Source organism: Centrocercus urophasianus, unplaced genomic scaffold (genome assembly GCF_019232065.1).
Source record: "Centrocercus urophasianus isolate 14NV4802_14NV808 unplaced genomic scaffold, USGS_Curo_1.0 seq_16, whole genome shotgun sequence".
NCBI lineage: Eukaryota > Metazoa > Chordata > Aves > Galliformes > Phasianidae > Centrocercus > Centrocercus urophasianus.
This window is the reverse complement of record NW_024884711.1, coordinates 44,864,958-44,892,821: the sequence shown is the minus strand read 5'-3', so window position 1 is coordinate 44,892,821 and position 27,864 is coordinate 44,864,958. Positions and strand designations below refer to the sequence as shown.

The window sequence follows — 27,864 nt, the reverse complement described above, 5'->3', positions numbered from 1 at the left end:
AATATAAGCATTACTAATTGCCACAGGTGTGAGGAGATGCTGCATACGCCCTGAGAAGATGCTGGCAACTCACAAGCAAATCATCCCTTCACAATGTGCCTACCTCAGAGCCTCCAGAACTCAGTCACAGGTTCCTCTCATCTTGCTAATTAACTGCAAAACTCTTCTCCGCATGTCTCTAATGTACTGATGTTTGCTTTTGGTCCTCCTTCATAGTGATCTTATTGATCTCTTCTATCCTTGATGGTTCACTTCCAAACCATACCACCTCACAAATGACAAATTTTAACAGTTCTGTCAGCCCAGCAACCTTTATTTTACGAACACTTATAAGGACTGTCAAGTAGTGAGTCCTTTTCAACGAAAGGTTTAACGCGCTGCCCCCACCAAAGTTTGTAACTTCACCATTCCCCTAACGATGCTACAAGTCACAATGCACTCTGAGGTGATCCACCCAGAAATACAACAGGTGAAGATTCACAGTAACTCTGAACTTTGAGATTCGTCTTCCCTCACTCCAAAAGACCAACAGGTCCCTACTAAAGGACAGCTCAAGGCTGAGAGGCTTCTCCATAGAATAACCCAAGTTGGAACAGACTCTTAAAGATCACCGAGTCAAACTCCTGGCTCCACACAGCACCACCCAAAATCAGATTGTATGCCTGATATAAAGCAGCCCTCTTCAAGATCAAAATTCCACCAAATCATCCTGCATCTAATTAAATACAAGCTGCCTCACTTCCTACAACAGCATCTGCACCACCCATATTAGCACTCATCACCTTCCCCTTTGATCTTGACCCTGCCTTGACCCCTCCATTTCAAAACACAGATAGAACTCTGCTTCTCAAGTCCTGCTTCTTTTTCCCCACAGGGTCATAGAATCATTAAGGTTAGAAAAGAACACTAAGATACCCACGAAATCATATCCCTCAGTGCCACATCTCCATGGTTCTTGAATGTCTCCTGAGACAGTAACTTCTGGGCAGCCTGTACCAATGCATTACTACAACTTCTGAGAAGAAATTTCTCCAAATATCCAGCCTGACCCTTCCCTGGCACAACTCAAAGCCATTCCCTCTAGCTCCATCACTGTTAGTTGGGAAAAGAGTTCTTTGCTCCATCCTTTCAGACAGTTGTAAAGAGCAATAAGCTCTCCCCTGAGCCTCTGCTTCTCCAGACTGAATAACCCCAGTTCCCACCGCCACTCCCCTTAAGACCCGTACTCCAGACCCTTCACAGCTTTACTGCCCTTCTCTGAATGTGCTCCTGGGCCTCAGGGTCGTTCTTGGAGAAAGGAGCCCAAAACTGCACAGTCCCCCATCCTACCTCAGCAGTGAGCCCTTCTTTCTCCCCACCCTTCCTCCCACAGCTCGCTCCCTTCTCCTACCTAACTGCCACCTCTAAGGCTCACTATTCTCTTCCTTACCCCCAGCTAGACCTCTCCACACCCACAAAAATACACTTCCCTCTCTTTCTCATCCCTTTTCCCCACTATGAAAAAAAGCCTCCCCCTCTCCTTACCCTAAATGTAACATAGCCACCTGCTGACCCAAAAACAACACAGCAGACAGAGGTTAGCACAGCATGATCTTAAAGGTCCCCTCATACCCAAGGCCTCCTTTGAGTTAGCGAATAGATGACACCCCTTTCTTTTTATACAGACCTAAGAGAAGACAAAAATCGTTTTATGTCCAACAACTCCATGCAAAGCTCCACTACAACCCTCATCTGCCCTCCTGATGCGGCTCTACGGCAAACCCCTTCAGCTCCCCTCGGCCACAGACATCTTCTCCGTGAGTTCTAACCCTACCCAAGCAGGTCAGACCCCCACTCCGCTCCTCCACCCTTTCCCACTCCAACCCCCGGCTAAACACCCCTCACCTCCCCGCCTCCTCCATCCCCGCGCAACCCCGGCCCGGCCTGCACTCACCTCGCAGCAGCGCAGCCCGCAGCGACGTTCTGCGCATGCGCCCGCCGCCCGCTTCTATTGGCCGAGCCGAGTGCCGCTGCGCACCCCTTCTCCTGCTCCCCCCCGACCCCTCCCCCCCGGCGCGGAGGTTCCGGGAGCGGCTGAGAAGATCCGTTCCTCCCTTCGCCTCTCGCCCCGCGGGGGCCGGGGGTGAGTATCAGCCTCTCGGTATCCACTCCGCTCTCCCCTCTCCTATCTGCCGCGTGGACAAGCCGTGAGCACCGCGGGGGACGAAGTGTGCGTCGTCCTATGGCGTCCGGGTGGTGCTTGGGGGGAGGGGGGGGAGGGCGAGTGCAGAATGGCGGCGCCTTCTCGCCGGCGGCGCCGTGCTGCCTTCAGAGCCCGCTCTCTTCTGAAGGCTTTCCCCGTGTTGTGGCCCCTCTCCTCTGTGCTCATCCGCCTTCCTCTTTTTTTATTAAACCTTTGTAGGTCGTTTGTGTATGTGTGTGTTTGTTTTGATCGATGTTTTGTCGTATTTTACCTCTAGGATCCCCCCCGTTCCCCCCCCACACACCCCAACCCCCATGAAGGCTCTGAGGAGGGTGGACGCTCCCAGAGCCGTCTCCTGTCCTCACAAAGCAGATCCAGCAAGTTATTTCCTTTGTAAGCCCTCTGTATATGTGTGTGTGTTCCCAGCGCTTCATCAAGAACAGATTTCCCACTGACATCAGTATTTCTGCTGTTTTAGGTGACTGGGAAACAGCAGCATCTCCACAACGTGATACCTGGCTTTGTTACATTAACAGTTACAAAGCATGGAAGATCCAGTTTATCACAGCATGGTGGAATCTATTTGTCCCAGCATAGTGCACAAATTCCTCCTTTGCCTCTGAACGTTTCTATTTTCACATTACCTGACATAGACTGAGAGAATCGAGGCATGTTTTAAAGCAAAGTTTTTCTACGCTGGCATCTGATCCGAGCTACCTTAGAGGAGCATCCTGCCTGCATGGACAGGGCAACATTTGCCTGTTCCACCGCCTTTTTTCGTGACTACAGCAGTTCAGCTCAGGGCACATTCACCACAGGACACGTTGACTTCATTGATAAAATCGAATCGTTCACTTATTCGGACTTTTTTCGGGATTATTTGATTCCCAACCAGCCCTGTGTTTTCTCAGAAAAGTTCACTGATGGCTGGAGCAGCAGGAGGAATTGGGTAACTTGGGGTGGGAAGCCTGATTTCGATCATCTGCTGCAGGAGTTTGGTAAGTCGTGGCATTTTTAATACCTCATTGAAATGAAGGTAAATGGAATGAAGGTAAATGGAAACAAAATTTGTTTTGTTCATTTAAAAATTGAACCACTGGGCAAAACAAAATGATTCTACAAACTTTGTTTCAAAGTTAATGCATCCATTTTCTATACTTTCTGTTTCACTCAGATTCTAACCTTGAATTTATATCCTTAATGAAATAAAAAGTTTTATTAATTTATAGAGTCCTAGAGTCATTTAAGTTGGAAGGGATCTTTAAGGGCCATCTGGTCTAACTGCCCTGCAATAAACAAGGACATATACAGGTTGATCTGGGTGCTCATAGCCCTGTCCATATCCACACTAATTTGTATACCTGCCTGAATTAACTGTGTGAATAGCCCGGCATGTACTGAATGGACAAAAGAAAGCATTATCCATTTATAGTGAAAAATCTCAGAACAAGTCATTAGTCTGTAAGCTACTGATTTATTTAACGTGTATCAATTCTAAGTAGTGCAGTTTATTAAGAAGAAACTGAAGATCACTTGAAGGCAGTAAATGATCTGAATCATATTTGCCTAGAACCAGGAGTGAGTGCAGTGCAAGCAATTGTTGCTTTATGAATTTGGGCTGTACTTAGCATGACAGTGTCCAGGCCTTAGAGGTTTCTACAGTGGAGAAAATTAAAGGAGTTCAATTTCAGCACCACAGAATCATTGTGGTTGGAAAGACCTGTAAGATCATCTAATCCAACTGTTCACCGACCACAAGTATGTATTGCCCATTCAACCAAATTGTCCCAATTGTCCCAAATCAGTTATTCTGTTCACCAGTATTTCTGTTCCCGCTTGAGTTCAAAGAGTTTGTATTTCAGGAGAGGCTATAGTACCTGTGGCCAACTGTGATGTCAAGGAGTACAATTCTAATCCAAAAGAGCAGCTCCCCCTCAAGGAGTATATAAGTTACTGGAAAGAGTACATTAAAAATGGCTACCGTTCATCTCGAGGGTGCCTTTATCTGAAGGACTGGCACCTGAGCAGGTAAGAGAGCACTGTGAAAACCCCTGCATGCCATACACAACAGCGAGCCTTAACACTTGTCTTTTTATTGCTCAAGTGTTCAAATGCTGACAGTGCTGTTTGTTAGCTCCTGGCTGCTGAAATGTCAGTCCTGTACTGCACTGTTCTTGAGTGCTGTATACATTGAGTCTTAAAGAGATCACTGTTTCCTGGAGGAGCTCACATTCTCCAGCACTTGCCTTTCCATTTGTCTTTTAAATGAGCGTAAGCCCTGCAGGAATGATGTGCCTGTACATTTGTCTTTTGTTTATTACTTCTTAAAAAGAAGGGTATAATCCTTTAGTATCCATTTTGTTTTCTGCTAACCTTCCCAGTCATTAAATCTCTTCAGCTTGTACAGGCTTTCCTTTTGCCCTGCTGCTTGTGAGATGCTTGCATTGTCCATGCTTGGCAAGGACTATTATATCTTTTCACCTAAAACTTCCTCCTTAAATGTGTCCTGTTTCTAATCCAACTTCTTTGTTTTCAGTTCTGTTTTTCACTTTTGAATGTCCTGTGACTTCTAATAGAAGAAATTAGTCAGTGTCCACCTCCCCTTTTCTGTTCACTTAACACAGGCTCCAGGGCTGTGGCTTGCTTCAGAAAATCTGCATGTATGGCTTTGGTGGGAAAAGGGCAGCATGTACTGTGAGGCCAGACACTTGTTAAAATTCTACAGCCTGGCTTCCCTCCTAGCCCTCATATCCTCAATCTGTCATCTGGTTTGACAACCAGTCTTGCAGCCATCTCATCTAAAGAGAATGTGTTTATTAGGGTCTGTCTTTGCCATAATTAGGATTCTCCTAAGTAGCTAACCTTCACAGCTTTCCTGGGAGGCAGAAAAGCACACACTGTAAATGGAGCTTGGAGTTGTAAATGAAATAAGGGAGAAGGAAACAAAGTATTAATGGCCTGGGAGAGACCTAATAGATCTCTGCTTCTAGATTTTGGGAATTTAGGTCCAATATGTTATATCCTCCTAGTCCAATATGTTATCTTTTTAAGAGCTTTCCCAGAGCAAGATGTTTATACAACTCCTGTGTATTTCTCATCTGACTGGCTGAATGAATATTGGGATGCTATAGCTGTGGATGATTACCGGTTTGTCTACATGGGACCTAAAGGTTCATGGTAAGACAGCTTGATTTCTGTCATCTTTACATACATCTTTTTTTTAAAGGGTGTTATCACACTGTATTTAAGGATATCATTTTGCTGCAGAAGAATCATAGAATCATAGAATGGCCTGGGTTGAAAAGGACCACAGTGATCATCTAGTTTCAGCCCCCCTGCTGTGTGCAGGGTCACCAAGCAGCAGCCCAGGCTGCCCACAGCCACATCCAGCCTGGCCTTGAATGCCTGCAGGGATGGGGCATCCACAACCTCCTTGGGCAACCTGTGCCAGTGCCTCACCACCCTCTGGATGAAAAACTTCCTCTTCATATCTAACCTAAACCTCCCCTGTCTAACTTTAAAACCATTCCCCTTGAAAAAAATGCAGCCATACTGCACAATGCTGTACCTGAACCCAGCAGTCTTGATTCTCAAGCAGATGATTAGTTTCTGGATGTGATCTGTCCTTACTCTGTCAGCTCAGGTGTTTTTGCACTGCAGAATGCTCTTGTGATTTGCAGAGCCAGCAGAAGCCTTGGAGGGGCGCTAATGAGTTGGTCAGGCATTTTGCAGGTGAAAGATTAAGTTGAGCTTTGGTGGTACTTCCAGTATTCCCAGCAGTTCACATCACAGGATCTGCTATTGTTGAGAAACTTATATGACAGATTCAAAATTAAATGATGGAGAACTACGGAGGATATAAAACACTGCAGTACTGTAGTATGTTGATACAGTGGTCTCTTAGTACTTAAAACAGTTAAGATTAAATAAAGAAGACAGTTTGAGATCAGTTTTCCACGGTAAAGGTCGACTTTTATGTGTTCTTGCAGACGTGAATTTAGGCACTGTCTTTACTTAAACTTCTGATTTGTCCCACAGGACTCCATTCCATGCTGATGTCTTCCGTTCCTATAGCTGGTCAGCTAATATATGTGGAAGAAAGAAATGGCTGCTCTACCCCCCAGGGCAGGAGGATTATCTGAAAGACTGTCATGGCAACTTGCCCTTCGATGTGACTGCACCTGATCTTCAGGACAGGAGTGTCTACCCTCGCTACAACCAAAGCCAACCCCCTGTGGAAATTGTGCAGGAAGCAGGGGAGATAGTTTTCATCCCCAGTGGATGGCATCATCAAGTTTACAACCTGGTAAAATAACCAGTGCCAGCATTTTCATAACACAGAGAGATAATCAGGCTTGAATCAGAACAAACTTTAATTGCCACAGCATTTTGTGGATGCTAAAAGTCTGGGCTACCCAAATTTTTTAGAGAGATTCATAGAAGAAAAGTCTCTCAGTGACTACTCAAGATGATGGCTAATAGCAGCCTTGAACTCAGAATCTCTGTCACTGTCTGCTAGAAAATAGGGAAGCATAGAAATGGAAGATGTTGTCTGCACTCTGTTTTCTTATGCACTTCCTATTAGGTGCCGTTAGACATTGAGAAACAGGATACTATTAATATAAATCTCAGGTTCTAATTGTGAATTGACTGTTGAATTGTGATGACTGTTGGAAAACACTAAAACATTTGTCTTCATGATTGTAAACCAAAAATAACAACCTTGTTCCCTACCTCCCCCACACCACCAACCCCAACCCCCACATCTTTGCCTCCGTGAAAGGCTTGCTCAGACACAAGAGCTACAGACACTTTCCCATTCAAAGATTGAAACAATTTTTTTCAGGGACACTTGAAAGCAACAGCCTTTCAGCACAGTGATGGTATTGGTGCCAAAGAAGCATTTCCCTTGTTGAGGGACACGATTTTACATTTTGCAGCAGTGATGTTACAGCTGTTCTCTCACATTTTCCTACGTAGAGATTAATAACTCTTTAAACTGTTCCCACAGGAGGATACCATTTCTATTAACCACAACTGGGTGAATGGCTGCAACGTAGCTATAATGTGGTGCTTCCTGCAGGATGAATTAGCAGCTGTCCAGAGAGAAATCAATGAATGGAAGGACCCCATGGATGACTGGCACCTACAATGTCAGGTATAACAATATATTGCTGACTGCCTGACTCTTCACTAGAGGGTCAGGTATTTCAGGGGCACATTGCAACACCTTATTAGAGCTCTGAGACACACAGTCTTTAACCTCATACCTGGAATGAGGATATGATTCCTAAGCATACAGCAACTGGTGACAACTTTGTTTCTTGGGAAACAAAGTATTACTTCAGTATGATAGGGAAAAGCTTGTGTCAGTGCATATTTGCTATGTCAAGGAGATTAGGATGTTGTCTGAAAACTAATGCTTCAGCAGCTCTTCTTCAATTATTATAGAATCCTAGAATGGCTTGGGTTGGAAAGGACCATAATGATCATTTTGTTTCAACCCCCCTCCTATGTGCAGGGTCACCAACCTCCAGACCAGGCTGCCCAGAGCCACAGCCAAGGTTAACCTACCAAGGTCAGCATTGATGTGATCAATCAGTAGTAGTTACTGTCCCCTTTTAAAAATATAGGTGCTTTTCCACTTAAAGAACAGAAAGTAGAAGACTCTTACACAGGAGAACTGGTTTCAATATCATTTGTGATGGAACAGCAAATCCAAAACCAGAAAAATTAAGGTGAAAGTGTCAGCCAGTTTGTGTCTCCAAAGATGATGCTTTCAGAAGGTGTAATTAATGAGCAGTGTTGTATCTGGTATGTTCCCAAAGTCTTAAGTGTGAAGCAGATATAAAGTTTATTTCTAGAGGCTGTTACTGCTGCTAGATTGATACCTTCCAAAAACAGTTTATAAAAACACAGCCATTTAGTAGCTCATAGAAACAGTGTGTTGTTCTGGGGGCTAGTGAAGTTTCAGGTCAGGTAAGGAATTTGAGTGCCATCAAGGAACTGCAACAAATAATGAGCTATTAAACATGGTTACTTGTAATCAGTAGTTAGTAGCTTGATAAAATCAGTCCCTGTAATTCTCACTGTACATGAAAAAGTTGCTTCCATTTCAGTATTGTTTTTTCCCCTAGCTGATCATGAAATCTTGCACCGGCATAGACTACAAGGAGTTCTACAATTTCCTCAAAGTTATTGCAGAGAACAGGATTTCTATCTTGGAAAACGGCCTCGATGATGAAGCTTCAGCAAAGAACACTCCAAAAGCTGCCATTTCCACCTTGGGTATGCTCCATGCAGTGTTTGATTTAAAGAGGACTGTGAAGGTGTTAACATCTTTGAGTGCTAATGAAGATTTCAAGAAGCTAGACCTGACGTCGCTTTCTCCACCTCCGGAGGCATTGCTCCATCACTTGAAAGCAGCAATAGACACAGCACTCCTCTAACTTCCTACCTATTCTCTTATTTGTAAAATGAACCTTTGGGTAAATTGGGTGTTTGTAGAAGAATGACTCCTCCCTGTTTAATAGCTGTTGCAATTCATGTACAAAGAGCCTTCCTATAGAGTGGGGAGAGAGTATATTCCTAAGATGACTGAATAGTTTTTAAATTTACAGCATTTGAGTATCTGGAATAATTAGGAATAAAACTCTTAGGTAACGGGGGGGGAGGGGGGGGGGGGGAAAGCATTGTACTCTGATAAATGAAGGCCTGCTGATGAGTTTGAATTCAGGGAAAGAGGAACAGAAATTCTCTGTGGAAGAGCTTACATGTGGCAGAGCTAAACACTGGGACTGCAGTGATCTGCAGCATACTGCTTCTGCTCAAAGCACTGTATGCAGACAGCCAACCTGCACTGCAGGCTCCAGCTAAATCATTGTAGATCACAGCTAAATCACTTTAAGACCTGTCCTGTTTCCAGCTGTAGCTTAGACTTTTTATTGCTTCCCCTGAAGCCTAAGCTGTCTCAACAGCTATAGCTTGGATATGGAAAAGCTGACTACTGGTTTCTTACACAGTGGTATCTCTAAAGCTAAAAGTCTCAGGTATGCTTGGCTTTCAGGTTGCTCCAGGGCCTGCAGGACTAAATTTAACATACAAGGAAGATGAAGTCCTGCTAGCAACTCTATCATTAATAATTTAACAATGTGAACCACTCAAGCTCAAAAGAGGCTTGAATGTACTCCCTCATTTCTACACACTATTTCAAGGCACAATATTTTATCAAGCAGAGAGACTTGATGAGTCAGGGAAGCTAGCAAGTAACCTTGTACTATTTATCTCCTTAAAAAGCCATGCTTTTAACAACAAATAGCACTACTGCATGGTTACAGAGCACAGTTTGCTACTGAATGCTACCCTTGTGCTAAAGAGCATTTCTAGTGAAGTATTCCTCTTGCTTTTACTGGTTGGCAAGAAAGCCTAGAAGCACAAATGGCTGCATACTGTTACCTTACGTTGCCCCTTTAGGGCTCACTTGAATTATTGATCAAGAACTTCCTGAATTTTTAAAGAGAGTTGGTCTTAAGAGCAACAAATAAACTTAGTAGGAGTCATCAATAGGCTGAAAAATCTCCTTATTTTCTAGATAATCCTGTGGACTTTGTACATGCATGCATTTTGCATGTCCTATTTTGTAGTAAGTAGAAGTTCAGCATTTTGAGTAGGAAATGGTACTTGAAAACAAAATCAATATCCAAAGCATGGAAAAAATGCAGTATAGAGAAAACAGACTTTTTAAAATACAGTTGTGACTACATATCTGTGATTCAGCCTTCTGGCACAGTGTTTATTTGAACTGAGAAATAGCCAGTTTTAGGCAACTGAAATGAAAAAGTTCACAGCTGTCACTTCTGTGTGTTTACATTCTCAAAGACAAGGAGCTGGAACTTCTCCATATAAGAGTGAGATCTCAAAGATAAACAGTATTTTAAAGCTGGTGATCAGTGTACTGGTAGGAAAGCATGGTTTTGGTCTCGTGTTCCCCAGTCTCACAGCATGCTATGTAACTGGTATTGGCACCAACCACTTTAAACCCATGGAATCCACTGCAAGGTTTTGCTTAGCTGAATGTTGCCTTTCATTTCATGTCAATGCAAGTCAAGCTTTTACACTGAAACCACTATCTCAGCATATCAGAAGATAGGACAACGTGGTAGGGTAGCTAAGAGGTGTTGAAATGAAGGAAGGTGAGTCACTGCCACTCACTCACTTTCTTTTCCCTTGCACTGTCTCAGCAACACAGCATCTTGAGACCTGAAGACATGGTGACAGCTCTCCTTTGTAATGCCTGCTAAGGCTTAGCGAGCTCAGTGTGAGACAGTGAGGAAAAAGAGTTTAATTGCAGCCAATTAGCCTGAAGTTTAAGCTACATTCTCCATACTGATTCTGCAGGGAAAAGGGTTTATTGGTTCAGTCTCTCTTACTAATTTGCAGTTCAAATTCTTCCATCCCCATGAATAATGAAGGCAGTAAGAGAGCCATAGATCTTTGAAAGTTAAAAAGAAATAAATAAAGGACATTCTCACAAGAATCTGAAGACAGCAATGAGGTTGAAATAAGAAAGTATGCAAGCCTGGAATCTCTCAAAAATGAAACAGTTTTATTTAAATACAGTTACTGTAAAACATACATTATGATACTCTTACACCAATATATTAACTGTTGTAACCAGTGTACTATTTATTAAAGCATAATACTTATGACAAACAGGAAGAAACAGTCTGTAGAGTTTTGATTTGTTTTCCCGAAGTCACAGACCTGGACAATTTAAAAGTCAAAAAGGAAAGGTAAAAAAAATGCATGTTAAAATCTAGTTCAAAAGAGCTTTAGCTCTAACATACAATTCACACATTAGTACTTTCATCTGAGAGTAACAGCATATCAGAAATCCCTTTACCTTTTTTAAAGGCAGAATAAAAACTAGCCCAATTCTAATCTGATTGTGCCCCGCTGGTGCCAGTGGGAGTTCAGTCAGCACAAGGCTGTGCATCTAGGAAAACTAATGCTTTTGCAGCTCTGTCAGTGCAGGAGGCCAAATGTTTTTATGTGTTCTCTCACCAATATTTGAGATCTCTTAGCCTTTAGGGACACACAAGCCCCTGCAGAATTAGAAAGCAGCACCAGCATTTTCAAGGTGTGAGCGTGATATCCCTGAGATTTAATAAGAGTCTGCAAAGTATAAATTTACATTTAGAATTATCTTCAAACAGAGAAGTTAGTCAGTAGCAGCATTACGGCGCAATGGAGAGGTACAGAATTTGGCAAAGGGAAGAAGAGGAAAGATCTTCCTCCTAGGGATGCAAGAAGAGCCACCTCACTCCAGGAACAGTTTGTTTAGGAGTACAGAGATAGTCTCTCTTATCCATCCCACATTTCTACCATCCAGGGGTCTTATTGCGATGACTATTCAGGCTTTATTTAGTAGGAAGTGGTCAAATGATCTCCTTTTATGTCTGTTTACCAGTACAAAACAAGCACAGCAACTGAGAAAACAGCTAAATGGAGTTTCAAGGGAAAGAGGTGTATTGCTGTTCTGAGGAAAGTGAAATCAACAAGGGCAAAAGAAACCTCCTCCACTTTCCAACACAAGCTGAGGTTGCATAGAAGGCTTTCAGCTCACAGCACTTCAATGTCTGTGCTTGATAATTGTACACAGTCTAACAGAAAACCCAGCAAGAACCCCTCATCTGAGAAATAACTGTCCTTTCTTAAAGGCAGCTGGAGCAGCAGTGATTGGATTGCTTCTTCATCCAACAGTGTTCGGTCAAAGCATGGCAGGGAGGAGCCTCCCTGCTGGTTCTAGGGCTCAGGAGGTGTGAACCACATGGCAGTTCTCTCTTTGGTGGAGTCTCATCTTCTGTATGTGTTCATAGCACGACTGAGCAAGGAAGAGAGCAACCCATTAAGGAAAAGTTTTGGAGCTTTGGAGCCAAGTTTTTGTCTCTTACACAGAGTGAAGCTACAGTGCCCCCCAAGGCAAGATAAAAGATTAAGTCCACATATTATAAATTAATGATAAAAATACTCTCTTGACTGGAAGGAAAAATAACCTGTGCTAGGCATATAAGCAGCCCTCTAAAATTAAATGAGAGTTGAGAGCATCAGCGTTTCTGCCATTCAAGAAGGGCTTCCCTACAGCACCTTGTAACTGCTGCTGTTAAAACTCATTTTCTTACCTCCAATGCTGTTAATAGAAAGTCGTACAATCCTCCTTGATTGGTGGGGTCCATCAAGTCTCTGATCAGATGGATTTCAGCTCCCAGGTGCTGTATTCTGAAAAGAAAAGAAACACCACAACTAGAGCATATCTCTGGGCACCAGCACTTACAGACACGTGTCTGAAATCTGATTATGGAGAGACAGATCTGGAAGTCCATTGCTCATCCCTTGTGCAGCACCTTGATCTTCCAAAAGCTGAGTCCCCGAAATATTCTGGCATGACAGGATCTCAGCAAAGATGCCCAGTCATTAGAAAATGTCAGGTCCTCCATTTTGTGCACTCAGTCTCTTCCTCTCCTCCGTCATCTACAATCAAGAAAGCTGCCTAGCATACAAACCTGGATCACCCTACGGAACTGTAGCAAAAGAGAGAAAAAAAAGCTTCTGGGTTTCAAGATTCAGCTCCAAGTTTAAACATTTCACCCTTTTTTTGGGCACCAAGAACATCCAAGTCAGTCAAGGACTTGGACTCAAACTTGCCAGAATAAAGAAAGTGCAGTTTCACTCTACTGGATGTAAGCAGGTTCCTGCAGTTCCAGTAAAAGCAGCACAGACACAGCCTCTTTGGCAGAAATCTTATATTTACAGTCATTCCAACATGAGAAAAACCTAATTACTGGATGGTCAGTATTCAAGACTTTTCTAGTCTCCAAACTGAACCACAGTGCCACACTGAGAACAGAAAAGTGAAAAGATTTCTCACAAGTTTATGAGGACAGGGAGTAGTAAACCCTTATCCGTTCACTCTCAAAATATAACACCAACTAACCCATCAGCCTTTCTACAGCTCTTTCAAACCTCTTGAAAAAGAAATTAATAGGACTAACATCTGCAGGAGGGGTGGCAAGGTAAGCAGAGCACATTGCTTGCACATTTGCACTGCAATGGAGGTGATCAGACTTCTTCCTTCTGAAGATCTGTTCTTCCTTCACATCTCTCTCTCAACCCAGTGTGCAGATAATTCCTGTGATGGCCTCAACAGTTGGCCTTCAAAGACTTCATATTCCTATTTTTTGTATAATAACCTTGGATGCCAGTCAGACTGTATTTCTTATGACAGCCCTGAACCATTCTCTTGGACAAGAGATGGACACCCAGGAAATCCCTAACCATGTTATATCATGACCAACACTACTAGACCTTTGGTCAGACTGTACGACGCAAGAACCCAAATGCATCTCAGCAGAATGCACATTAAAAGACAACCCCCAACTTTTTCATTCATGTTATTTTGCTTGGAATGTAGAGATGCCCTTTCTTGGATTGAGTCAGTACACAGCCATGGGACTGAGAAGTGAAAAGCAGCACTTACTTAGCTCGTGATACAACATACATCAGGAGGGGCAAGAGGTCATCCATAGGGAGCTTGTAGTCTTTCTCCACCACTCGGGACACAGTGCTCTCTATCTCCTCATATGTCTTCTGGAGGATCAGCAGCTTTTCCCGGGGATCCACTGTGGTGCTATCAGTGCAAAAACAGCTGTGTCAAAGATGTTTTCATACACAGGTCAAGAGATAAAGCAGTAGCACTTAACAACATAAAAAAAAAAAAGACACCAAGCAGTCCTTCCCACTACAGAAAAGAATACAGTGATCATCTCAAATGGCTGCACCAAGAAAAAAAAAAAATACAGCAAGGTGGTACCAGGAGGCATCAACAGGGTCCAGGTGAACCTCGAGTCTTCCCAAGTCATGAGCACCCTAATGCCACCTTTCATTTTACCTGAGTCACTCAAGTAAAACTTTAGGGTGTGGACTGAATCTCTTTGGGCAACTCTATCAAGAAAACTGTTCTTGCAAGGGAATAATACAGGCAACACATTTACAAGGTTGCTCACTACATCCTGAAAGGTATATGCTGACCATGCTGCTTTCCCCAGTGGAAGCCAAGTCACCATGGCTTTCATGACCAGGCTCTAACCACAGCTAGAATACATAAGGACCTGAGAATTTCCATCCGATGTCACTCTCCACACTTTCCTGTACCATTTTATCTTCATTCCCATGTGTTGCTGCAGCACTATTCCCTAAACTGGGCCCTCAAGCCAATAAATCAAGCAGAGCTCCTTAAATCAATCTCTGCTTTTCTAACTTCAACATCTTGGAACACCATACTGGCCAGATATCCCTCACACAGCACCATCCATGTGCCCAGAGCAAGAGGTTCTATCATGATCTGGAAAATTTCTATGGAAGAAAGAAAGAGAGTGAGAAGTTAAAGATGGTGACTTACATCAACTTCTGCAAACACTCCGTGGCAGATAAGAAACACTTGTCTTTGATCAGGGACCGCCTCTGCAAAAGAGACAAAGAGTTGTGCCTGTGTCAGAGCATCTCTCCAAGAGCCACCCCATGCCTCCTCAGTGCTGGACATATTTACTGCCCAAAGAGGGCAAAATAAAGTTGTTTTATACAGTGTCACTGCTGAGAATTGGAACTGTAGACATTTAAGTGTGTTCCAACTCAGATGTCTTCGAAATAGCCACTAAGCAGAACACTACAAAGCAATCCTATGCAGAATGGATATTCTCACCCAGGGCTATTGATATGCAGTAGTTGTAAATCATAACTAAATCATCACACATCAGCTCGCTATGATTTCTGAGTGCAGGACAGGGCCTTTGTGCTTACTTAGGTGAAGCTCTATCATTGGCTGGCACCAACATGTAGCTCCACATCATCTCACTAACATGCTGAATTTTGCTTTTAGGGCTACTTCTTACCTGGTTGGTTGTCAAGGTGAGGTCTTTAAGAGGCCAGAGGTGTCTGAAATAAGATTACAGAAATGAAAGGTATAGAAGGCAGATACCTATGTCTCAACTCCATTCTCAGTCAGTCTTCATTGTTAATATCTTCCCATTGAAAGCCTTACAGGTGCAATATGTTGAGTTCTCTACTCTCAACCACATGGCTACAGAAAAAAATAATAGCTCAGACTCACTGACCTCAACGGAGGGTTGATTTTATTTAGATGGAAGCCTAGGAAAGACTTCAGTGCCAAAGCTAACAATGGATCAAGAAACTAATACATTAGTTTTGCTATACATTCGTTCCTTTAGTGCCATCAGAGCTTACCCTAGCTGTTAGCTTCACTGCTGATATCAGTAGAATGCATCCTGTAGTAATAAAAGGTCACTTACTTCTGTACATCCAGAAACTCTAGCAGCTTGATGTCAGGAAATAGACTTAGGTCCACAATCCCTTGACAGTAGAGGTCATCTTCCCTTTCATGATAGAGCATGTAGAGCATGAAAAGCTCAGGGTAGAAGCAGGGCAAGATCAATGGAAGGACCACACTGTATGCTTTCTGGTCGCTACAGCAGAGAGAAGAAAAGGTTAGTCCTATAGTGAAGTCTATAATCTTGATATGACTAAAAACTATGCAGCCACACAGGAGCCAACATAAGAAACAACTCCTAAGACTGCAAAATCTGCAAAGAGCACTTGTTATTCCTTAAGGAAGAAAGAATAAATTTCATAGGTAAAGCCTTTTTCCAGCTGCTTACCATTCCATCAACCCTTGGAATTCACCCATCCCACACAGGGATGACTGCAGATTACAGTGAAAAGAAATCCAAACCAAGTTCGGATAGCTACAAAAACAAAAAAAAACACCTCTACCCACCCCCAAAAACCCAACACTTTAGTGTCTCCCACAATTACTCCTAGCTTCCTATTCTAAGAATGTTGCGTCTTCTGCCTTTTCTGCCACATTTCCTGCACCATGCTATCTCCAAACCTGACTTTTTCCTCATCTGATGCGAGTTATCTTGCAAGACTATTTCCATGCACCTCCAAATCCCCACACTTTTATTCTTCCACAGTACACAATTAGGAGAAGTTGCTCTCCTGCAAATCACTGAAAGGTCTGAACTCATAGAGAAAAGCGTGAGAAGTAGACTTGAGTCAAATGCACAAAGGCAATCATATTAGCACTTACTGCATTTTAGAAGACATCTCATAGGTTCAAGCACCCTAAGGTTAAACAGTCCATGGTGACACATACCTTACCCCTCCATCCACACATTTCACAGGCAGTTGACCTTTCTGTTCCAGTGCCAGATGAAGCAAGCCCCTATAACATAAGCAGAACAAAGTTATATTTGTCTGAAGATGTAGTTTGTGCCTGTGGACACTCTGTTTTCTTCTACATTGGAACCAGTGTTTAATAGAGCTTTACAGAATGATTTCTGGCTCCGGGAGCCATTCTCTATTAGCAGGCTAAGCATCACAATTCAAAAGCATTCTCCATTACCAGCAGAAGTTGCCAGAAATGAACAAGTGCTTTAAAATATAACTTCTGTACAAGGAACGTTTGGATTTTGTGTTGAGGGACATGGTTTAATGAGTGCTATGGGTGATAGGTGGATGGTTGGACTGGATGATCTTGAAGGCCTTTTCCAACCTTGGTGATTCTATGATTCTGTGAAATCTAGGACAATCACTCCAGAAATCCTAATTAGTCTTCATTGAGAACCATCTGTTCGTATTCCTACTTAAGAGAAATGAGGTTTCGTCATCAGTCACATGATAAAGTTCTCTAATCTATCTATGAACATTAGAGTATGGCCATATCCTACTCTGAAACAGTAGTTTGGGCTTATCATGATACTTCAAAGCCAAAATTGCCTCATAACAAAAACGGACTGGGGAGATATTGCCTGGTTTTGGCATAGATGCATCACTGCAGAAACCTTAGCCAGGTGCACAGCAGAGCAAGCTGGTTCTCTCTCCCACGCTGCACCTGAAATGTCTTGAGTTGTGAATGAAGCTTTCCAAGGTATGCATTGAGCTCAGAAACTCATGAAGGTTCACATCAACCACTGCTAAGGTCATCAGCCCTGTTGTACTGTTCACGAATGCAGTTTCCCTCTACTGCTCCATTTCACAGCACACACATACAGCAGATGAACTGAGTCAAATCTGACTAGTTCCCATCAGACTGTTCTAGGACAAGTAACTCTTGCTGGCAGCCTTCCTCAAGTACTCAAGGCTACACTGATAAGAAAAGAGCTTTTATCCAGTTTTTTAACGCAACATCTTATTCAAGTGCAGTTAGAAGCAGAGCTAAAAAAATATTCAAGCAGCAACACAGCCCCAGTCATACCTTTGATCCTGTCCTTATGTACCCATGGGCACAAGCACATGACTGAACAACCTCTATTTGGAGTTACTACCCACACCAGCCAAACCTCAGTGACACGCTCACACTGCACATTCTTAACTCCTATTAAGTTGAGGCATGTTCAGCTGAAATCATTTTTCACTCAAATATAGATATTGAGTACCACTGCTTGCATGCTTCAATACACATTGCTATCTTGTTACTTATCTGGCTCATATTTGTGCTTATCTAAATAACTGTATTATAAGTGACTGCTCATTAAGCAGCCATATCTCAATGATGTTTAGTTACTTTAAAGCCATACCCCTTGGGTTTGTGTACTGAGCAACGGATGTAACACACTTCCAAGGCCCATAAGAGCTTAGTTAATGCAAGGATCTCTTTATCCAACACTGGTTTTGAAGCAGGTCTCCCGAAAAACGTGATGCAAAATAAAACTGTTCTGACATAAAGGAATTATCCCTATGATGTATTTCACACACTCACTGGAAATGTCTCAGACCACTTACTGGTAAAACTCCCATATTTTCTTTGCATAGTACTTGACTTCCTCTTGTGCCATGGTCAGCAAGTGTCTGTTCGCCCCAATCCCAGAGTAAGTTGCCTGAAAAGCTATTGTCAAGGCCTTCAGCAGCTTTCCCAGTGGATGTAGGGAAGATTTCAATGCCTGATGATAGAGAAAAATGAAATTTTACAAGCCACCAGTAGAGGAGAGATACTGAAAAGCAACCCAGCTTTCCTTTGTCAGCAAAGGAGAACAAGCCTGGAAAGACAGATTTTATTTTTGGTCTATTTTAACTGCTAAAAGCCCACTCTCCTTCCATTATCAGAAATAAATACGCTTAGCACAACTCGCTGCTGCGATGACTTTTGCTGTGATATGCAAAAAAGGGCAAAGGCTTCAAGGTAAGCTTGGCTGAGTGAAAAACAACTTAGGAGTTCACAGAAGTATATCAATCATTTCCAGCAACTGATTATTTCCTGACACTGTTTGAGAACCAAGAATAAAGCTTTGTCACCACTTTCCTGACCTGTACACCTGCATATAGAATTAACGTCCACAAAACATGGAAGGAAACCCTCTTCTTCACAAACTTAGATATTCACACACATTTAAGACAAGATTCTTGATGTTGCTGACTGTATTGCTGCTGCTTTCTATGAGCATGTAGAAGTTGCTAGGGCTTCCGTCTGTATTCAGTGGACAGGCAAATCTTTTTAAACCTTACCTTCTCTAAATAGCTCTGTAGTGATCCCAGCTCATGGTGCTGGACAAGCTCTTCAAGAATATCTTCTGTCTTCCAGGAAACATCCTCAGACCCCCTGAAAATATGGGCAGGTGAGGGAGAGAAGCCATGTAGGCCAAATCCCTATTGGTACTGCAGGTGGGACACCAAGGGGGTTAATAGAATGAAATGAATTGTTTTGTCTACACAAATGGATCCTCCGTTGCAATGATGGCATGCAGTACTCATACCTTTGGCAGAAGAGGTATTCCTGAGATTTCCGGAGCTCCTTGCTTGTTTGTATGTGGAATCCTGTAAAAGACTCCTCCATTTCTTCTTTGCAGCCTGAATGGATGAACTCCAGGAACTGGTCGTAGATTCCCTTCCACCTCTTCTCTACCGGGAACTCCTTGAGGCCCAGCTGACTGCACAACATGACATGGCAGAAGGCTTTTTTGAGGGAGGGTGCAATCATTTCAGACTTCACTTTTTAAATATGGAAAGTTCTCCAAAATGAGAGATCAATGCAAGAACTAAGGGAGCAGAGAAGGTCACTAGTGCCCAATTGGTGATTCAGACAAAACAACTTCGGTCTGTTATCCTGAATTCAGCCTAAGAGAAAATAATTCATGGTGCATGGAACACTGGTAATTTCAAACTTTGTTGATTAATTGATCACAGGGTTTCTGCTCCACTCGGGAGTGTTCCTAAGGATAGAGAGACTTTGCTACCTCTTTCCTTTGCTACCTTCTTTGCTTTTCTATCTCTAAAGTATCAACTAGAAATATTCAGATAGGAGCACAGAGGATCAGAAGAGAAGAAGGAGATATATTTTAGCAACTCAGCTTTGCCTGTATAGCTTCAGGCCTGTCGGTGCATGTGCCAGTGTATATGCAGAGAAATGTGTGCACACATCAACAAATCACTTCCCAAACTCTCTCCAGACTGAGGATGGGAGTATCGATGGCCAGTGGGAAGACAAGGGCTGAGCATCTGTTTTCTGCTTCCCATGTGACATTGAGATTAATGATAAGCTGTGCTCTCCTCTCCTCCTCCCTTCCCTGTATAAACACTAGATTTCACCCACTTTTTCAGGCAAGGACTGCCTTCATCCCTGTAGGGACTAATCCAGGGCTCTTTCAGGTGTTGTCAAAATACAAGCCACAACCCAAGAAATCAGCTGGTTTTGCTCACGCTTTGGTTATTCTCTCATCCAGCTGCTCGTTTGATGTATTCAGGATACCTTGCGTCTGAAGGCCTTGGCCCGACTTATTAGTAAAGGTGCCCTCCAGAATAAAGCCATTGGCAAATGACAGCTTTCCCTGAAAAAGAGAAATATGGGATTACTGTGCCAAGATCTCATTAGCAAGAGGAAACAAGCTGGACTAAACCCTCAAATTCTCTTTTCCACAGAGTCAGCTCCTGAAATGGTGACTAAGAACAACTTCCAACACTGACGTGTACATTTTTAGCATTCAAAGCAGTAGTATCATTAAGGTAACAATCACTGGAGAAAACACATCCCCCATATTGAGTGATACATGAAGGACCGTGGAGGGGGAAGACCACCACAATCACAGAGGAAGATTTTTGTATTATATTTGACAACAAGAAGCCAGTATCTTTGAGTTATAAAATCTTCTGGCTTGAAAGACATGAACTGAAATTTCTCCTCTATTTTTCCACTGCTTGTTAAAACCACAAGCAAGTTTGGCCTCAGAGATAGAGGGAAACATAAGACAGTCACCATAAAAGCTTTCAGAACATTTGCTGCTACCAAGAAAAACCTTAAATTCTCTGGGGCCAATACAGGAGAAGGCAGGCAGTAGCTTGATTGAAACTTAAAAGGATTTAATTAAACCAAATTCAAAGTCAAACAATATTGAAACAAATCTGTCTTCCAAGGCAAACCAGAAATCCTTACTGCTAATAACAGGAGGTGTTCTATCTTCACATAACAAGCAGATTTTTCTAAGCCAACCACTCAAACTAAACATTAATTTTGGAGGAAGCTGCATTTAAACACTACAATCAGTCTCTGCAAAATTCACCCCAACGCCTCTAGCTGAAGAAGATTACGACAAATGCTTCCTCCCCTGACAAGTCAGTAAATGATGGGGCTGATTTACAGTTGTTACCATCACTCATCAGTTGTTAACGTCAGCTCAGTCTGATCTGACCACACACTTCCCGTCAGACTTGCCATACATTCCTGTAACAAGCTGGAGGACTCGTTTTCCCTGCAATAATGCAATTAGTGAACACTTCGACTAGATACTTTGGTTAAAGATCAACTGAAAAAAAAAAATGTTGGACGTGTGAACGCAGCGGCCAGATTGTAAAATCAAACTTCCAAGATCATTCAGCTGTGTTAACACCCTGTTTATGCTAGCATAACACTGGTACTGTAATTGCGTTTTGTTCTCCGCACCATTTCCTGTGCTCCTGAACCACTATAAAGGCTAAAACATTTATTATGAGACTACAACATCCTAACTGCAACTGTGAAATGCGGCTAGAAGTCTCCAAAAAACAGCAGTAACAACTAAAAAAACCAAACCCTCAAGTTAAAAACAATACAATGCCCAAAGCCCTTGCCCCACGCTGCTTGAAATCTCCCTGCTGCAGCTTCCGTTCTGTGAATGAGGGATAACAGAAGAAACAACGCAAGATATAAGAAAAAAATGACACAATAAACTGTTATTTCATCTCAGCCTTTCCATATAGTTGCTTGCTTTCTATGAAACTAATGGATTTCTCAGTGTTCATACCCCCTCCCTCCAGAAAATATGTGCTCACCTTTCCAACAAATGTTAGATCTTGCGTGAAGTTTCCTTCATAGACTGAGTCATCTTCCAAGAGCAGGATCCCAGAACCCTTCATTTAAAAGCAAAAGTAGTGAATTCATGATGCTAAGTTCACACTTACTACAGTTAATCTAGAAATGACCACTGGCTCAAACTTCCTTATGGGCTGCAGATTCTGAGAATCCTTCTGAAAGCCCAAAAAGTCATATGCAACTTTAAAGAGAAAAGCAAGGAGGTGGTCTACAGACAGCCCAGTAGGCATCACAGCGTGGAGGAGATGTATTGAGTAGCCAGGTGGTTTTAAATGACTGTACTACTGCAATTATTTCCCTAGAGCAAGGAACAAAAGGCAGTTTACTGATCCAGTGTGGTCACCAAGAATTGTGATATGGATGATCTCATGGTCTTCCCAGTCCCATGACCTTCCAGTGACTCTAACCAGCTGTGTCATTCTTTGTAAACATGTTAAGAGAAAAGAGGAAGGCGGCTGCCATGTAGGATTAACTTTGTCCTTTGCTGTGCAGTCAACAGGGCATTAATAAGCTTCTCCTAAGCACTCATAAAATGACTCGCTCCATTGCCTCCCAGCTCCCACGGCTGCTTACAGTAGCATACATTTCAGGGAAAGAACACAAAGATGCAGAACAGACACAGGATAACTTATGCCAAAGGGGTAAATACTTCTCGCTAGGGCTTGGCCCAAGGTTTGAGCCCGGAGGTTTAAGTGTACCCACACCAGTCAGAAAATGTGGTCACTTTTAAAGCTGCAATACATTTTCCACTGGAATGGTTTTCTTGATGGAAAGTGCCCTTTTTGGCAAAAACAAAAGGTTTCCAGGGGAAGCTTCTTGGCCCTACCGATTTTCCACTAGGAAAACTGAAGTGATTGCTCCCCACTCGGAAGCCTTGTGAAGTTAAAGGAGACTTTGGCAGCTGGTAGTTCAAAAGACAGCTTTAATTTGGTTCCCCACAGATGGAACTTGAATGGAAAGCCTTTCCAACGGTTTCCATGCTAAAGATTTTGTCCTAATTTGTTGTAAGAGGAGGGAAGTTGTTTGCTCTAAGCGCACATTTTTCATGAGAAAAAATACTTTTACTTCCAAGCCAGCTCTCCCATGACAGTTCCTCACACCAACATCTAACTTTCAATGTACTAGAAAGACAACATAGGTATGCTCACATTGGCAAAGTAAAGACTTAATAATTTCCAAATATCATATTTACCAGCACAGCTTTTGGAATGTGAGTTCAGTTCTATAACTGGGACCTGATGAACAGCTAAAAGGCTACACCTACAATTGTCTTAGCATGAACAAAAGGTGACAGCCTCACTTTTTGTTCCTACCTGTACTTCATGAAGGTGGTAAGAATCAGAAGGCTTTATCTAGGCTTTATTCTTCAAAAACAGTACTGAAGTAAAATATCAATGCTTAATTTTCCTGCCTTCCTTCTGTTTTCCCTCAGAAATTAACTACAAAGTGAAAGCTTAATCTAGTCTTTGATGGAGGGTTCCATGTTGCATTACCTTGATAGTCCACTGAAAATAGATACTCACCACCATTTTGTCAGCATGAAATGTCCTTTGATAGCAGACACCTGACTGGGTGACTACAATGCCTTGTCCATGTCTGTGATCATCAAGCCATGTCCCTATGTATCTCTCTCCTCTGAAAAGCAAGAGGAAAAAGATGAACTTTTTCCTTGATTCACCACATTTTAGTCAATTTGATGCATCACATACAGAGGCTAGGTTTACCCAATACAGTGCTCCATGAAGAATAGAAGCCAGACATTGCACAATTCCAACTCAGATTCCCCAGGAGTTCAAGCTGTATAGCAGAGGTTGAACACATTCCCCCCTTCATCCTCAATCTCCCCTGTCGGAACATGAGGCTTTCCTCATGCCAACAGATGGGGAATACTGTCAGGCACCTAAAGCCATTTCTGATCCATGCTGCCTTTACCTGTCCTTGTCTTCCCACACTCCATATCCATTCTTCTTGTCATTTTCCCACTCTCCCGTGTATTTAAATGGATGCTCAGCTGAGAAGTTCTCCAGTATACCAAACCCTTGACGCACATCGTCTTTGAAGTAGCCTTTGTAGACCATATCATTCCCATACCTGCAGGGAGCAGAACAGACTAAGACAGTGCATATTCGATAGCCACTATAGGAGTAGGAAGACAAGAAAATGAGTAGATTAGGCTAATCTTCCTGCTAAACACTGCACATATTTGACCAGCAGCTCTGGAGCTTGCAGTGGTTCACTATTAGGAATGTGCATCACCCAATTCAATCACTCCACAGATAGCTTTCAGTATTATCTGAGGACATGCCACTTAGGCCTGCAATTGTCTTGGGAGAGGCTGCTCAGTCCTTGACCTCCTGCCAGCCAGGTTCCAGTGATTACTAATAAATCCAGGGTGGGAGTAGGTCAGACCAAGCAGGAAGCCAGAATTGCCTTCCCCTTCCTACTCCCACCAACCACTCCTTCTCCTGGGATCACCCTCAGAGAAAAAGAGCTTCTCAGAGCTCTAGCCATGCTGGACAACAGATTTTGTTCACTGCTACAGAAGAGAAAGCACTTAAGCTAAGCAGAGCTGTCATCTTTAATGGTCAATATGCTTTCATGTTTTACACTACACAGTAACACAGCACTGTTCAGTTGGCTTTAAGTTCCCTAGCGGCTTCTACATGTGCTGTAAGCTGTGTTTTATTTGTAAATAAGGCATTCTATGTCCTTGTTTATGTCCTCTCTGTAAAGTTTAGTTCAGACAGCACAGTCAGATGACAGAGAGCAAATGCTGTGCGGGGATGATTGCACACCATGCACTCTCTACTCTGCAACAACAGGAGCAAACGCCAATGACAATCTCACTTACAGGACACAGAAGATGTTCTGTTGGGTAGTTACAATGGTTTTAGCTTGTGGGGAAGCTCTTACTCTTCTAATATTCAGGGCCAATGAAGAAACCATACTACCCATCTCAAAACAAAAGGAAACCAAGCCAAAACCAAAAGCTACTCAGGCTGAACTAACTATCCTGGGTTTTATACTGCAACTGGGCCTTCCACAGAGATGTGGAAACACTTCAGACATTATACATGGAGTTCCCTTTTCCCCAGAGTCCATCTTTGGCTTTTACTTACTCACAGATTCCATAGCCTCTCATCTTGCCCTCATACCAGTGGCACTTATAGCAGTCATACCGGTCTTCAGATCGCCGAGGGACGAGGCATATTCCAAACCTTCAGGGTGCACATGGTAGAGGTCAGCATGGCAACAAGCAACTCAGTTGTACTGGGCAAGTTTAAAAACTAAGAATCTGCTAACGAGATTTTGTATGGCTGGTGCTAGTTTTACCTCTGACACTAAACTAATGAACTGTTTTCTTAACCTCAACTCAATAAATGTGAGGTTTTTATTTTCCTTTTAAAAATATCATCTATTCTGGCACTCGTTTAGAAATAAGATATCTTAAAAATCCTACTTTCAGAAAGTTTTAGGAAATAACATTTGAATTTTGTAGTATGGTTTCTTTCCTTTGGAGAAAAAGGGATTTAAGAGAAGTTCTAAAAGATACTTAAAAGTTACTTTCCAAGGTACTTTACATGAACTATTTCATTTAGATTTAGAGATCAAAGCTGATATTCATCCAAGTAGATGAAGACATCTCCATCATAACAGATCCTCTGCACTCTCTCCTTTTCTTTTGATAGTCATTAGCAATTCACTCACTAAGTTTTAACACAGTAAGTCTATCGCAGGTGTCCAAAATCAGACAAATAAACTGGGCTATTAGAGTATGTTCCTGTATGTTCCTCGGCCAAGTAAGCAATTAAATTATTTAATTTTTTTTAATTTTTTTTTTTTTTTTTTTTTTTATTAAGGCTTACCCATGCTCCAAGCCCTCTTTGAAATCTCCAACATGGTTGCGACCATCACGCCATTTCAATGTCCCCCTGCATTGTGAAGCAAGCATTACATAAAGGTAATCACCAGCATCATTCACAGTTGAACATTAATCATCAAGGCATAACCTAGAGATTGCTAAATCAAAACATTTCCTCTGGGGACAGAAAGAGAGAAGTTCTTCACGCACCTTGGACTGTACTGAAAGGTTTTAACACTATAAGGTTTTCATGCCCTAGAATGAGCTGGAAGCATCTTCTTCCAAATTCCCTTATCTCAAAAGCATTTTTTAGAGTTGCTGGGTCATTCATTTAGGACAATGTACATGATCCTTTTGTAATTACAGTACAGTATGTGATTAGGCCAGCTGAAGTTCCAGCATGGCACATCCCTGTAGGCAAGTCAATGACAGCATGGCCCAGAAATTCACTCTAACAGACGCTATGAAAACAGAAGAGACAAGCACTGGCCTAAAGGGATCATATCTTTCCATCTGTTTTGTGCTGGGGTTGTAGAAATGATCACATGAGATAACAATACAACAACGAGACTAGAACAGTCAGTGCAGTGCGTGCTCAAATTATTGCACAGGTAATGCACGTCTGTGAATGAGTTTCCTCCAGCTCCTCATCTCCCCCTCCACCCACACCCCCTCCCTGTTTTAAATCTTGCATCAGCCCAGACACAGCTGTCTGCCTACAACCAAAGACTATACAAGATGGTGCAGTACCAAAGCCATGACGCATTGTCTTGACTTTCATCAAGGATGTTGTTCTAAACACCTACACAAGACCGACTTTTTCGGGTATTAGCACACAGCAAAGTGGGCAGATCAATTTACATACATTTAAAATACATCTCCTTTTGCTTTGCTAGGAGCGCAAACCAAACAGAATGCTAACTCCAGCCACAGGGACAGTTCAAGCTATTCTCAGTGGGACTGACTCCTTCCTCCACTTCAAGGCATCAGAATTACTGGGACAAAATGGCAAAGAATGCATTAGTTATTGCTGGAAAGCCCTGATTTGCACAACCACAGCCTTCTGCTCGTGTGCTTTGCCATGCTGGTCTCTCCCTCAGAGGAAGACAAGCCATCAAGGCCAGCTTTGATCTCCTGTAACCCTGTATTAGTAGCAAGTCCTATGTAGGAGCAATTTCAGCAGTGGGAAGGAATGCCTAGCATCCAAGCAATTAGTTCTGCCACAGGTTTCTTGGGATACTTCAGTTAAGTCACTCAATCTGAAGCAACGGAGATAATCCTTCTTCCCAACACTTCTCCAACCCTAAGACATTAAGAGACAAAGTGCAAGAGAAGTGCATCTCTGTGCCTGCACACAGTGGTTTTCTAATCTCTGTTGGTAATGCATGTGTTGGGTAAGGTGGAGTTTATGTAAAGGATTGCCTCAGGCTTAGCTCTACTCCAAACACCTATTTAATGCTGATTTGAAGCAAGGCAGTAGCTGTTCCAGAAAAGCTTTGAGATCAAGCTTTTGGTTCCAGAAATTCTGATTATTTTACGGCTCTTTTAAAACAAGTCACTACACTCTTACGGCTTCAACAGAAACAAACCATGTAAATAAAAAATAAATAAATCTGCGTCAAAATTAGGAAGTATACAACTTCCATAACAATCTGTTTTAGTATCTTCAGATCTATCTTTCCTCAAAGAGATTTTAGTTGGGACCGTTCAAACCTTTCTTCCACAAATAGCTCCTTTTTGGCCAAGCTATTTCTTAAGCTTGGGTAGGTGTAGTGAGCAATTCTCATGTTCTAACAGATTTTCATACCACAGGGAAAATTTTTTTGTTTCCTTACAAGCAACATTTTGATAATTGCTTTTTTTTTTTTTTTTTTCCTTCCCTTTGTCATGATGATAGGATTTTATGCCTCGGGCTGAAATTATAGTAATAAACATTAGCTCAAGTCTAACTCCTAATTATAAGCACAACCCAGTGCAGTGTCTTCAATGTGATCATTACCACATTAGGGGCAGCCTCTACAATTTACTACACAAACCAGTGTAATTAGCAAGACATCTACTATACAGAAAATCAGATGGTAGGCCTCAAGCTTTAATCAAGCCCTGAAAGCAATTATGTATGTCTCAACTGCCCTCTGAATTTGTCCTCGGCACCAGATTTCTCTGTGGAAGCAAGTGATGCATGAAGCAGAGAAACCAGCACACCCTGGGAGACCACCAGCCCATAGTTTGTGTTCCTGGCAATCAGAATGGGATGGAATATTCCAGCCATGTCCACAGCCATTCTGCGAAGTCCTCAGCAGAGGAGAGACACAGACCTGCTGAAGCACGTCCAGAAGAAAGCCACAAAAATGATGCAAGGGATGAAACATCTCCCTTATGGGAACAAGAATCATAGAATCATAA

The 27,864-nt window shown here is 42.5% G+C and overlaps 3 protein-coding genes across 13 annotated transcripts in view; 1 reads left to right on the top strand and 2 right to left on the bottom strand.

The window, feature by feature from the left end:
- Positions 1–1,976, bottom strand: part of SNAP47 (synaptosome associated protein 47) — a 34,306-nt gene extending 32,330 nt beyond the window's left edge. The window contains exon 1 of one of the 3 annotated variants that reach the window (XM_042817344.1): positions 1,934–1,976. In XM_042817344.1, the coding sequence (XP_042673278.1) occupies positions 1,934–1,970 (37 nt within the window). In that variant the 5' untranslated portion in view covers positions 1,971–1,976. Of the gene's footprint in view, positions 1–103; positions 1,802–1,933 lie in introns of those variants that run through there. The other 2 variants (XM_042817346.1, XM_042817345.1) reach the window with 2 other exon arrangements.
- A 65-nt stretch (positions 1,977–2,041) lies between these two features.
- On the top strand, positions 2,042–10,504 carry JMJD4 (jumonji domain containing 4). Of its 3 annotated transcripts, none has more exons than XM_042816782.1 (7): positions 2,042–2,122; positions 2,661–3,180; positions 4,045–4,210; positions 5,234–5,359; positions 6,221–6,488; positions 7,194–7,340; positions 8,320–10,504. In XM_042816782.1, the coding sequence occupies exons 2-7, from the start codon at positions 2,922–2,924 to the stop codon at positions 8,629–8,631; spliced, it is 1,278 nt and encodes a 425-aa protein (XP_042672716.1). In that variant the 5' UTR covers positions 2,042–2,122; positions 2,661–2,921; the 3' UTR covers positions 8,632–10,504. The 3 variants fall into 3 exon arrangements, with proteins under 3 accessions (XP_042672716.1, XP_042672718.1, XP_042672717.1); XM_042816784.1 differs by lacking the exon at positions 2,042–2,122 and adding an exon at positions 2,152–2,209; XM_042816783.1 differs by lacking the exon at positions 2,042–2,122 and adding an exon at positions 2,493–2,575.
- Positions 10,505–10,768: 264 nt separating this feature from the next.
- The window catches only part of ALS2CL (ALS2 C-terminal like), a 66,670-nt gene continuing 49,574 nt past the window's right edge, over positions 10,769–27,864 (bottom strand). For all 7 annotated transcript variants that reach the window (XM_042816776.1, XM_042816777.1, XM_042816778.1 and 4 more), the window contains 16 exons: positions 25,463–25,528; positions 24,716–24,814; positions 23,529–23,687; positions 23,120–23,231; positions 21,557–21,634; positions 19,952–20,079; positions 19,009–19,182; positions 18,761–18,854; positions 18,041–18,198; positions 16,413–16,481; positions 15,547–15,720; positions 15,130–15,172; positions 14,640–14,701; positions 13,719–13,868; positions 12,364–12,460; positions 10,769–12,065 (listed from right to left, as the gene is read on the bottom strand). In XM_042816776.1, coding sequence (XP_042672710.1) covers positions 11,994–12,065; positions 12,364–12,460; positions 13,719–13,868; positions 14,640–14,701; positions 15,130–15,172; positions 15,547–15,720; positions 16,413–16,481; positions 18,041–18,198; positions 18,761–18,854; positions 19,009–19,182; positions 19,952–20,079; positions 21,557–21,634; positions 23,120–23,231; positions 23,529–23,687; positions 24,716–24,814; positions 25,463–25,528 — 1,735 coding nt within the window. In that variant the 3' untranslated portion in view covers positions 10,769–11,993. The remainder of the gene's footprint in view (positions 12,066–12,363; positions 12,461–13,718; positions 13,869–14,639; positions 14,702–15,129; positions 15,173–15,546; positions 15,721–16,412; positions 16,482–18,040; positions 18,199–18,760; positions 18,855–19,008; positions 19,183–19,951; positions 20,080–21,556; positions 21,635–23,119; positions 23,232–23,528; positions 23,688–24,715; positions 24,815–25,462; positions 25,529–27,864) is intronic.

What these genes read in the sequence shown, in the direction of transcription:
- JMJD4 (XM_042816782.1), top strand. Translation starts at nt 2,922, where the DNA reads ATGGACAGGGCAACATTTGCCTGTTCCACCGCCTTTTTTCGTGACTAC. An exon ending in TCATCTGCTGCAGGAGTTTG is followed by an intron (nt 3,181 to 4,044) that starts GTAAGTCGTGGC and finishes TTTGTATTTCAG; the next exon opens with GAGAGGCTATAGTACCTGTG. An exon ending in AAGGACTGGCACCTGAGCAG is followed by an intron (nt 4,211 to 5,233) that starts GTAAGAGAGCAC and finishes TATCTTTTTAAG; the next exon opens with AGCTTTCCCAGAGCAAGATG.